General features: G+C 42.1%; 2 protein-coding genes across 3 annotated transcripts; one reads left to right on the forward strand and one right to left on the reverse strand.

Moving 5' to 3' along the window:
• The first annotated feature begins 342 nt into the window (after positions 1 to 342).
• On the forward strand, positions 343 to 1,188 carry LOC129868608 (serine protease inhibitor Kazal-type 1-like). Its single transcript, XM_055942734.1, has 4 exons — positions 343 to 431; positions 518 to 543; positions 683 to 792; positions 1,047 to 1,188. The coding sequence occupies exons 1-4, from the start codon at positions 380 to 382 to the stop codon at positions 1,090 to 1,092; spliced, it is 234 nt and encodes a 77-aa protein (XP_055798709.1). The 5' UTR covers positions 343 to 379; the 3' UTR covers positions 1,093 to 1,188.
• A 1,758-nt stretch (positions 1,189 to 2,946) lies between these two features.
• On the reverse strand, positions 2,947 to 9,187 carry LOC129811846 (COP9 signalosome complex subunit 4-like). Of its 2 annotated transcripts, XM_055863520.1 has the most exons (10): positions 8,985 to 9,187; positions 8,346 to 8,425; positions 8,046 to 8,197; positions 7,829 to 7,932; positions 7,397 to 7,701; positions 7,019 to 7,189; positions 6,800 to 6,915; positions 6,222 to 6,266; positions 3,371 to 3,455; positions 2,947 to 3,094 (listed from the first exon to the last, which is right to left on the reverse strand). In XM_055863520.1, the coding sequence occupies exons 1-10, from the start codon at positions 9,056 to 9,058 to the stop codon at positions 2,961 to 2,963; spliced, it is 1,266 nt and encodes a 421-aa protein (XP_055719495.1). In that variant the 5' UTR covers positions 9,059 to 9,187; the 3' UTR covers positions 2,947 to 2,960. The 2 variants fall into 2 exon arrangements, with proteins under 2 accessions (XP_055719495.1, XP_055719504.1); XM_055863529.1 differs by lacking the exon at positions 6,222 to 6,266 and having other exon boundaries at positions 8,985 to 9,185.
• Between the last annotated feature and the right edge of the window lie 2,892 nt (positions 9,188 to 12,079).

A 12,079-nucleotide genomic window follows, 5' to 3' on the forward strand; every position in this document is an offset into this window, starting at 1 on the left:
ATTTGTGTTCCCCTGAAATGATCATACTCAATAAGTACAAGCTGTTGTTTGTCCTTCTGAATATTGCCTTGAAGAGACATCATAACAGCTAGCTGAATGAATCACCAGGGAGTGTGGTTGTAACAATAGAGATTGAACCAACTTGACCCAGAGAAATATTCAACATTGGTCTTCACAGGAGCTTGGGTATCTGCATGGTGCTACTGTTTGACATTTTGTTTTAAGACTAGAGCCAAAAATGTGTGTCACTGTCAATAGAACCGAAGGGGGACTTTGGCCAGAAATGAGGTCATTGAAGTTTCCCAAAACACTACTAGAGTATATAGACATTTATTACTAGGAGAAACACTCACCGTAGCGAACTACTGCAGTTGCCAATATGCCTGGAAAACCTACTTTTCTCCTTCTTCTCATCATATCTTGCCTCTCAAGTAAGCATACTTCTTCACCATTGAAATGTACTTTTAGTATGGTTAATGTTGTGTCACTATATCAATGACAATGTTTTGTCCATCAGATGTGCAGGGGGCAAGTTTTAAGAAGGTAATGTATCCAGTTATTCATATTTTGACACAAAGAGTTCACTAGTTTTTCTTGTGTTACTGATCATAATGGTCCATTCAAATGAATTAAAACTGTGAGGAAAGACAAAGCTCACAACACTCAAACATCTTTCCTTTAGCCGGCGTGCTACAACTATCAGCAGCCTGGCTGTCCCTTCCACTTTGAGCCTGTGTGTGGATCCAACGGAGTCACTTACACCAACGAGTGTGTGTTGTGTGACACCGTAAGGTACAACAAAGAAACACTATCAGTCATTGTTGTTATAAAAGGAGTTGTTTGAATCCTGATTATAAAGAGGGACTGGAGATGGAAATTACATGGTTAAATCTAGTTGTAAAACTTTGTTACCTTATTACTATATGCAAGTCATCATCTATAAGCTGACTATCTCTATCCTGCTGATTCCAATCAAACTGATGAGAGTACAATGTCCTTTATACTGACAGGGTCTAAGTAAATTGCAATTATTTTTTTCTTTACAGAGAAACCAGGGGGAAGATACTTATTGTCAAACATGGACCTTGTTGAATAAGTCAGATATGGCAAATTCAACCGTATAAACCATGGAACAAATAGTGATGAAAAAGAGCTGACTATTCAGAAGAAATAAAACATGTACGCTGACATATTTCTTTTTTATTTATTCATCTCTTTGTTGAAGTTGCACTCCAGGTCTGACAAAATGTTTCCAAACAGAATGTAACAAAATCATTGTACAAGAATACAGCAACAAATTAAGTGTCGGTAGGCATGGCCTGTGTGTCTTTCACATTTCAAATAGAATCACTAACACCTTCGTCTTGGGACATCAGTGTTTGCGTTCTCTGGTTTGTATTACATGAAATCAAAGTATATATGAGATTGCAACCACTGGTAACTTGATGAGCCTATGGATTCAAGTATCCATTTATTAGTCCTAGAAAGATGAATGGTAAACTCCAAGCATAATATACAGCAGCCTTCTTCTGAGAAACATGCTAGAGAACTACCAGACTGGAACATGTCTCACACTTACATGGGCGAGAGACAGTGTGAGAGACAGTGTGAGAGAGAGAGAGAGAGAGACAGAGACAGAGAGTGAGAGAGACAGAGACAGAGACAGTGAGAGAGAGACAGACAGACAGTGAGAGAGAGACAGACAGACAGTGAGACAGACAGACAGTGAGACAGACAGACAGTGAGACAGACAGACAGACAGACAGACAGACAGACAGACAGACAGACAGACAGACAGACAGACAGACAGACAGACAGACAGACAGACAGACAGACAGACAGACAGACAGACAGACAGACAGACAGACAGACAGACAGACAGACAGACAGACAGACAGACAGACAGACAGACAGACAGACAGACAGACAGACAGACAGACAGACAGACAGACAGACAGACAGACAGACAGACAGACAGACAGAGAGAGAGAGAGAGAGAGAGAGAGAGAGAGAGAGAGAGAGAGAGAGAGAGAGAGAGAGAGAGAGAGAGAGAGAGAGAGAGAGAGAGAGAGAGAGAGAGAGAGAGAGAGAGAGAGAGAGAGAGAGAATGTGGGGAGGAGTGGCCAGTGTTTCCCCTACCACTACTAAGGTTGGGTGCTCGGCTAAGCTCTATTAACACCTGCCAAAATAAAACAGAATTTGGCTTCAGCTGGTTTCAACTGAACAATTTCGTGTTTGCAGTCTTCAGTACAGTACGATCTTACAAAACTTCGCACTTAGCCCAGCCACCCAGCCAAAATCGCACCCTCCATAGTGAATAGGGAGTAGGGTGCCATGTGAGATGTGCCCTGGTGTGTGGGGTATTCCAGGCCAGGTGTACCCTGGTGTGTGGGGTGATGTGAGGTGTTCCAGGCCAGAGGGTGTGCCTGGTGTGGCTGGTCATGTGGAGTGTTCCAGGCCAGGGGGTATGCCTGGTGTGGGTGTGCCTGGTGTGGGTGGTCATGTGAGATGTCCCAGGCCAGTGGGTGTGCCTGGTGTGGGTGGTCATGTGGAGTGTTCCATGACAGGGGCTGTGCCTGGTGTGGGTGGTCATGTGGAGTGTTCCAGGCCAGGGGGTGTGCCTGGTGTGGGTGGTCATGTGGAGTGTTCCAGGCCAGGGGGTGTGCCTGGTGTGGGTGGTCATGTGGAGTGTCCCAGGCCAGGGGGTGTGGGTGGTCATGTGGAGTGTTCCAGGCCAGGGGGTGTGCCTGGTGTGGGTGGTCATGTGGAGTGTCCCAGGCCAGGGGGTGTGGGTGGTCATGTGGAGTGTTCCAGGCCAGGGGGTGTGCCTGGTGTGGGTGGTCATGTGGAGTGTTCCAGGCCAGGGGGTGTGCCTGGTGTGGGTGGTCATGTGGAGTGTTCCAGGCCAGGGGGTGTGGGTGGTCATGTGGAGTGTTCCAGGCCAGGGGGTGTCAGTCAGTCTACTGGGCCATCTGAGCCTCCATGGCCTGGGCTGTCCACTCAGGAGCAGCAGCAGTGATCTTTTCCAGCAGGTTGTTCACCTGAAAACATAGAGACTGGATCTGCTTGTCCCAGGTGGGCAGGGGCTCCCGTGCTGAGAGACAGAGCGCAAGGGAGAAAGAGGGTTAGGTATCTTATTGAAAAGAAATAACACATTTTAATAATGAAAAAAAGAGCCTAGGATTACTTTAGCTAGAAAAGCAGAAACTTAAAAAGGATCATGGAATCTTGCGCTGACGGGAATGAACCAAGAGGAACCAGGCCCTAGCCTAGAGAAAGAGGCATTTCAACCTCCTAGAGCTAACTGTGCAGAGGGCATAGCCTTCTATAAATAGAGGAGTCCATGTACAGCTAACAGCTAAGTACTCACTCTCAAAGTGGACGATTCCGTCTATCTGGTCAATAAAGCCGTTCATGCGTCCCTCTGTTATCATCTGGGAGGCGATCTTCTCAGCCTGGGGACAGGAACAGACACACAGGGATAGTTCACTGCCATCGCCATGACACACACACTATACTACCAACTACACATAGGAACATGTCAGTAACAAGTTAACAGCCCTGTCCAGAAACAACCGTAGCCTCATGTGCTATTAGCCATATTGCCAAGCAGTGTTTGGTTTTTCTTCGGGACCCAAATTGAACCAGGTTGTTTCAGTCTTGACAATTTTTGGGGGTTCAGAATACAATCAGATTTTTTTTTTTATGCTATATTGATAGTAAATATAGCAATTATATGACAAGGGAACAACATTCCCACCTTTTTTGTCGTCAATAATTACATTTTGAGATCTACTTATATTTTGTTAAGTGCAGGTTCATGATAATTTCTACACACTTTCTACCTGGTTTTAGTTTTTCTTTTTACTCAGACACCCCTGACCAATCGACCCAAATTTGGGACACAACCCACCAGTTGAGAATCACTGGCTTATGGTACAATCCTTTCAGGTCCCCATGAAGTGGGTAGTGGTAGTACTAGGGGTTGTTTCTGGATCAGGCCAGTGAAACATGGTCAGATTCATTTCAGGCCAATACGAATATGAAGTGTTGTTAAGTGCTAGTTAGTCTGTGTACATAACTACAGTAATATTTCACACTACAGCCAACATGTACAGGTAACTGCCAAAATACAGGAACATTCTGAGTAAATTATGTATACTGAACCAAAAAAACCAACATGCAACAATTTCAACGATTTTACTGAGTTACAGTTCATATAATCTACATATTTCACACCTGACAGGTGCAGCCATGGGTGGGCATAGGCCCACCTACTGGGGAGCCAGGCCCAGCCAAACAGAATTAGTTTTTTCCTACAAAATGAGCTTTATTAGACAGAAATACTCCTCAGTTTCATCAGCTGTCCGGGTGGCTGGTCTCAGACAATCCCGCAGGTGAAGAAGCCGGAAGTGGAGGTCCTGGGCTGGCATGGTTACACGTGGTCTGCGGTTGTGAGGCCGGTCAGACGTACTGCCAAATTCTCTAAAATGCCGTTGGGGGCGGCTTATGGTAGAAAAATTAACATTCAATTCTCTGCCAACAGCTCTGGTGGACATTCCTGCAGTCAGCATGCCAATTGCACGCTCAATCAAAACTTGAGACATCTGTGGCATTGTGCTGTGTGACAAAACTGCACATTTTAGAGTGCCCTTTTATTGTCCCCAGAACAAGTGTAATGATCATGCTGTTTAATCAGCTTCTTGATATGCCACACCTGTCAGGTGGATGGATTATCTTGGTAAAGGAGAAATGCTGACTAACACAGATGTAAACAAATGTGTACAAAACATTTGAGAGAAATAAGTTTTTTGTGCATATGGAACATTTCTGGGATCTTTTATTTCAGCTCAGGAAACTTGGGACCGACACTTTACATGTTGTGTTTGTATTTAGTTCAGTATATATTGAAAGCAGGTGTTTCCACACGGGTCATGTATACCATGGCTAGAATAGATCTCAGTGACTTTGAAAGAGGGTTCCCAAAGAAGCATAGGGGTTTAAATTGTGTGCGTGTGTGGGTGTGTCGGTCACCAGATTTCAATCTAATTGAACACTTATGGAGGTTCTGAAGCGGCAACAAGACAGTGTTTTCCACCAACATCAACAAAACACCAAATGATGGAATTTCTCGTGGAAGACTGGTATCGCATCCCTCCAATAGAGTTCCAGACACTTGTAGAATCTATTACCAACGCCCTTAAAGTTGTCGTTTCCTTTATTTTGGCAGTTACCTGTATACATTACCTACAAATTACAATGTCTTTTGGTCTAACCCAGTCCAATGGAGAAATGTAGTGTAGCGTCTCACTCCCGTTATAATTGACTAACACCATCCCACTTTTCAATTCAATATGTACACTAAGTCCACTGTAACTAGACATGCAGTTCACAATCTTTCAACAACAAATATCTCATAGGTTTTCTCCTTATTTGGACGTTGTAACCTAGTGCACTAACACACAAACCAATGAGTAGTTCACATAGCTAACTCTACAATATGTTCAATTCAGCAGAGTTGAAAAAGTCATACTGGGGAGATTAGCAACAGAAACGTTCTGTACTAGAAACATACTGTGGGATATAAGATATGCATGCAATAAATGACTGGCTAATAAGAATAAACAAAATATACAATAGGGTGGAATTCAGTTGGCGCTGTTCCTTGATGATAGAACAGAAATACTAAGTTCAGGCAAGTTCAGACCTTTCTAATGCCTGTATCATTAAATTTAAACAGTCTCCACAGCTTTCCTGTCATTGCAACACAGGCTATTTATTTGTACAGTACAAGGTTTGTTTTCAGTAGAATTTTTTTTACTACTTACCACAGAGACAATAAATTACAGATCAATGTCTTACCTAGGTGCCTCTTATCAACTTGATCATCAAATAAGACTCTACAATTTCACATGGTTATGAGTAATGTATCCCCAATCCCACTACCTGAGGTGGCCTACTTCCCTAAATATGACACAATACGAGTCTTTAGGAATTACAAGGAAACCCTTTACGTTAACAAAAACATCAGCCACAGCATTTAGCTGGTATTATAAGGGGAGTGCACATTCCGTTCTGATTACCTCTGTCTTCAACCAAGAAGTTGAGAGAGCGAGAGAGAAAAAGACAGAGCCAACAAGGCTTTTATTTCACTGTATTTTAGTTCTGTATTTGTGGTTTCACACCCCATTCATTAGTAAAGTAGTGATTATGTTCCCTACCAGACTGCATCTGTAACCAGGGACCTCACCATGGAGATAATCGTCCTGCACAACAACATGTATATTCAAAATACAAGCCTTCTAGGTAATGCTGCTGCTTTAAAACTGACACTTCAACTTTCATAATAACAGACCACAAAATATTATTCTGTTTATATTTTTGGGATAAATACTGCATGTCTGTGAAAATGCTATAAATCGTTTTTTTTTTACTTCAGCATCTCATACTAAAGGTTTTGGTTATGCCCTCAAACGCTACATTTATCATAAATTACATCCCTAACTCTTTCCTTGAAAAGTGATTTTCTCCATCAGATACTTAATGTCTTGAGGAATAAGATGATATGCCTACACCAACTGTCTTGATAACAAATTAAAAAATAGTTTAACACCAACTAACATTCTTGATAACAAATTAAAGAATCGTTTATAACGCACCTGATTTTCAACATCTACAAATACACTAAGTTACAGGATGCATTACCAAAACCCTAGATCTACCTACCTACACCCCTCCGGAAAAAAACTGTACGCCTGTGAAAGTGCTGTTGAGTCTTGTATGTTGAAATCGATCTTACCTTAGCGGGAGGGATCTCCAGAAGCGCCCCTAGCTCTTCAAACGTGATGTTGTTGTAAAGTTTGCTAGCAGACAGCAGGTTGTGTTCAATAACAGCTCTGTCCAATATGCTGGAGCCTACAAACAGAATCCAACAGTAATGCAGTTGAGCATATTTTCTTATTACACAATCAATTAAATAACTAGGGACTATGGAGAGAGGCTGAGTTGGGAGACTGACCATCCCCAGTGGTGGCTTTCTGGTGGGGCATAAGCATGGCAGCAAACTCCTGCAGCTGGTTCCCCCTGATAATGCGGTCCAGGTACATCTTCTCTAGGATGCCGTAGGCCGCCAGCTGCTGACAGCGCTCGTCTTTAAACAGGGTGGCTAACATACGGGAGCGCTGCTGGCCTGGAGAGAAAGAGGAGAGGGAAGGAGAAGAGAGAAGGAAGAGGGAGAGTGAACATTACTGTTAATACCTTGCAGTCCAAATATAGTGCAACAAAAAACTGCAGCCAAAAAAGCAACACAGCAATGACACAAAGCTGCTTTGACTACACGCCTTTCACAACGTTGTGACAGACAATAGACAAACCAGTGAAAACCAGTGGCAGGTACCTGCTGATGCCAGGATGGTGCAATGAAGAGCGTGTTTCAGGGCCTCTAGACGCTCTGTCTCGTGGACGATGGACTTGTAAGAGAGCTCGTTGTACCGCTGTGCAGCCTCGATAAACTTCCTCCTGTAGTCCAACACTCTGGCGTAGCACACTTTGTAGTGGACCTGTAGCTGTTCGTTGGTGGACTCGTTCTGTAGCAGAGAGGCTCTGTTGATGTAGGCCTCGGCCTGGACAGGGTCATCATCCTCCAGGTACAGACGGGCGATCTTCAGGTACGTGTCCAACTTATAGTCTACATTGTACTGCCTGACCAAGGGGACAACAGGGTTTATTAGTTGATTCAGACGTGTTGGTGCTCAGCTAGAACCAAATTGTACACTCCCGGCAAGTCACGCAACAATATATTGGGAAACACAGGACTAAATTGACTTACTTCTGTCCTGTCTCCAGAGGAATGCCCACTAGAACCTGAGCAGCGTTTCTCCAGTCCTCCTCCTTCTCATAGATGGTGGATAAGTGCTGTCTGATGGAGGCCACCTGGGGGTAGACATGGGATTTAGACATAGGGTAGACATTTGTGTTATGTATTTCAAACCAGTGTCTAGGCTAGATCTGGGAAACCAGGTGTGTGCAATGTGCACAGTACTCACCTGTTCTTCAAATGAGATGACCCTGGGCTGTATCTTCTCTAGTGTAAAGTGGTAAACTGACTTGGCTGTGCTGTCAGGAAGACTGGGTATGTTTGTGCAGAAGTCTGTCAGCAGCTGTCTAGAAATCACTAAGCTGACGTTCTCATTGACCACTGCAGGACAGGATTACAGTTAGAAAAGATATACAGTAATGTGATTTATAAGTAATAATTGTACAAAAGAAAAGGGGGACTTTATGTAACAGGTTAGTAAATGGTAAGCAGGATTTATTACATCCTGTACTCTATACAGGATACGTACTTGCTTCGACGAATGCTTTTAATGATTCCAATTGTTCTGCATCTGTGAATTGGATGGCCTTCTCCAGAATCTGTCGATATCTACAATTGATAAAACAAGGGGTGTATTAGCTAGCTAGCTATCTTAAATGAAGAATTATATGAATGACTTGAGAATTTACAATTATATTCAATTACAATGGAAGTGGAATAGCAAGCCTGTAATAGCAAATGCAAATCAATACACACATCAAATCAAAAGCCAACTACAGTTAGCTAGCTATATTTAGCTAGCTATCTACATTACTAAAAGCCATAGCTAGCTGACGTTAATAAACTTAACTGTAGCTAATCGACCAGTGCACACTATTGACAACACAATACATTTGGCAATCATTTTATCCACAGACACTGTCTAGTTAGCTGATAATTGACATTAGCTAACATACCGGTAGATAACGTTAGATACATACAGTACCGGTAAAACGTCTAACCTATGCTAGCCGCAGTGTGATGCTAACAGCTATTGCTAGCTAGCATAACTAGCATCGGCGGGCTGCTCATTGACACGTTTATAATTCACTGTAAACGTCACACTCAGGTCTAAAGTAATGTATATCTCCACGCACATATATTTTCCTGCATTTTGGCCAATACATACTTTCCAGCGAGATCTTTGTGAGATCCGCTTGAATTCATAAGTTGTGCAAGCTCCTGTCTCACTCCAGCCGCCATTTTCTCCGACGAAGTGTCAACGAGAATTATCAGCCGACAAGAGGGTATGCTCCCACGCTACACAGGGAACGCCTAGAAGGTCCTCCAAGACTTGTAGCAGATCTGTACAGCAGTTTTAGACGTTGGTCTCTAAAACAGAGATTAGTTTGCTCTTTAGACTTTTCTGATATTACTATACAACAGTGCAACGTCTAACAACGTTTGACTAAATAAAAAGTTATTTTCATGTCTGTATTTTCCAAAGAATTAGACTCGTGTGCCTTGTCACATTTTATGATTAGGCAGCTGTCATTTTCTTATGTTAATTAACACAGGTGCGATTTAAAAATATATTGGTCAACCTTGACACAACACACCTTAAGATAGATGTAGCCCATACAGTACCTGAACAACGAAATGACAGACATGAGAAAAGAATTCCAAAACAAACAATGTGACAAGGCACAAGAGTCTAATTGCCAGCTGAAAGGTAAAAAGTTAACTCTTAAGTTATAACCCAAATGGTACCATATCCCCTATGTAGTGCACTACTTTTGACCTGGTCATAAGTGTTGCACTTTATAGGGAATAAAGTGCTATTTGGGACAGACACTTAGATCGGGTGGCAGGTAGCCTAGTGGTTAGAGCGTTGGGCCAGTAACAAAAAGGTTGCTAGATCCAATCCCCAAGCTGACAAGGTAAAAATCTGTCATTCTGCCCCTGAACAAGTCAGTTAACCCTCTGTTCCTAGGCTGTCGTTGTAAGAATTTGTTCTTAACTGACTTGCCTAGTTAAATAAAGGTAATCAAATCAAAATGTATTTGCTGAATACAACCTTACCATGAAATGCTTACTTACAAACCCTTAACCAACAATGCAGTTAAAGAAAAATATGAGTTAAGAAAATATTTACTAAATAAAAATAGTAGCACAATATAATAATGAGGCTATATACAGGGGTACCAGTACCAAGTCAATGCGCAGGGTACAGGTTGAGTGTGGTAATTAAGGTAATATGTACATGTAAGGGTAGTGACTATGAATAGATAAACAGCGTGTAGCAGTGTAAAAAAAAAAAAAAAGCTATGCAAATAGTCCAGGTAGCCATGTGATTAACTGTTCAGCAGTTTTATGGCTTGGTGGGTACAAACTGTTAAGAAGCCTTTTTGACCAAGACTTGGCACTCCGGTACTGTTTGCCTTGCAGTAGCAGAGAGAACAGTCTATGACTAGGGTGGCTGGAGTGCTTGACCATTTTTAGGGCCTTCCTTAGATGAAATAGAACAAATGGGGGGCATCTTTGGACAATATAATGCTTCAGGAAGGGTCATATTTTTGGACAACACAAGTATTGCAGTACAGTGCTCAACTAGCAATAACGATAGTTTGAATTTGACAAAAGCATCTACCCGGTGTTCTTTGTCTGAAAATGTCTTGTTGCATTTCAGCAGAACACCATTTTTTTTTTTTTATAAACTAAAACCACACACACACACACACACATCTGAACACCCTCCCCATTCCCTGTATTTTCTAAAGAATTATACTAGGACGGACAAATACATGCCTATGTGAACCCTATGTGCCCTGGACAAGTTTCACTAGAGGCAAGAAAAAGTATGTGAAATAGCTGTATTTCCACATAATTTGATCTGATCTTCATCTAGGTCACAACAATAGACAAACAGTCAGCTTAAACTAATAACAAACAATTATATGTTCATGTCTTTATTGAACACACCGTGTAAACATTTATAGTGCAGGGTGAAAAATGTATGTGAACTCTTGGATTTAATAACTGGTTGACCCTCCTTTGGCAGCAATAACCTCAACCAAACATTTTCTGTAGTTCCAGATCAGACCAGTACAACGGTCAAGAGGAATTTTGGACCATTCCCCTTTACAAAACTCTTTCAGTACAGCAATGTTCTTGGGATGTCTAGTGTGAACTGCTCTCTTGAGGTCATGCCACAGCATCTCAAATCGGGTTGAGTTCAGGACTGACTGGGCCATCTCCGAAGGTATTTCTCTTATGCATTTTGGGTCGTTGTTCTGTTACATCACTCGACTTCTGTTGAGCTTCAATTGGTCGGACACATAGCCTAACATTGTCCTGCAAAATTTCTTGATAAACTTGGAAATTCCTTTTTCCATCAATGATAGCAAGCTGTCCAAGCCCTGAGGCAGCCCCAAACCATGATGCTCCTTCCAACATACCTTACAGTTGGGATGAGGTTGATGTGCCTTTTTTTCCACCACAGTGTTGTGTTCCTTCCAAAACAACTCAACTGTAGTTTCATCTGTCCACAGAAAATGTAGCCAGTAGGGCTGTGGAACATCCAGGTGCACTTTTGCAAACTTCTGATGTGAAGCAATGCTTTTTTTTTTGGACAGTAGTGGCTTCTTCCATGGTGTCCTCCCATGAACACCATTCTTGTTTAGTGTTTTACAAATCGTAGACTCAGAGATTTTAGCATGTTCTAGAGATTCATGTAAGTCTTTAGCTGACATTCTAAGATTCTTCTTAATAACCTCATTGAGCATTCTGCACTGTGCTCTTGCAGTCATCTTTGCAGGACGGCCACTCCTAGGGAGAGTAGCAACAGTGCTTTCTCCATTTATAGAAAATGTGTCTTATCGTGGACTGATGAACATCAAGGCTTTTAGAGATACATTTGTAACCCATTCCAGCTACATGCAAGTCAACAATTCTTAATCTTAGGTCTTCTGAGATCTCTTTTGTTCAAGACATGGTTCATATCAGGTAATGCTTCTTGTGAATAGCAAACTCAATTTTGTGAACACATTTTTTTATAGGGCAAGGCATCTCTAACCAACATCTCCAATCTCATCTCATTTATTGGACTCCAGGTTAGCTGACACCTGACTCCAATTAGCTTTCGGGGAAGTCATTAGCCTAGGGGTTCACATACTTTTTCCAACAAACAATGTGAATGTTTAAATGATATATTCAACATAGACAAGAAAAATACAATAATGTGTGTGTTATTAGTTTAAGCACACTATGTTTGTCTATTGTTGA

This window comes from Salvelinus fontinalis, chromosome 2 (assembly GCF_029448725.1).
Source record: "Salvelinus fontinalis isolate EN_2023a chromosome 2, ASM2944872v1, whole genome shotgun sequence".
Classification (NCBI taxonomy): domain Eukaryota; kingdom Metazoa; phylum Chordata; class Actinopteri; order Salmoniformes; family Salmonidae; genus Salvelinus; species Salvelinus fontinalis.

What these genes read in the sequence shown, in the direction of transcription:
- LOC129868608 (XM_055942734.1), top strand. Translation starts at nt 380, where the DNA reads ATGCCTGGAAAACCTACTTTTCTCCTTCTTCTCATCATATCTTGCCTC. An exon ending in CATCATATCTTGCCTCTCAA is followed by an intron (nt 432 to 517) that starts GTAAGCATACTT and finishes TTTGTCCATCAG; the next exon opens with ATGTGCAGGGGGCAAGTTTT. An exon ending in AGGGGGCAAGTTTTAAGAAG is followed by an intron (nt 544 to 682) that starts GTAATGTATCCA and finishes TCTTTCCTTTAG; the next exon opens with CCGGCGTGCTACAACTATCA.
- LOC129811846 (XM_055863520.1), bottom strand. Translation starts at nt 9,058, where the DNA reads ATGGCGGCTGGAGTGAGACAGGAGCTTGCACAACTTATGAATTCAAGC. An exon ending in TGGAGATCCCTCCCGCTAAG is followed by an intron (nt 6,267 to 6,799) that starts GTAAGATCGATT and finishes GTTGTTGTGCAG; the next exon opens with GACGATTATCTCCATGGTGA. An exon ending in CTGGTTACAGATGCAGTCTG is followed by an intron (nt 3,456 to 6,221) that starts GTAGGGAACATA and finishes TCCTGTCCCCAG; the next exon opens with GCTGAGAAGATCGCCTCCCA.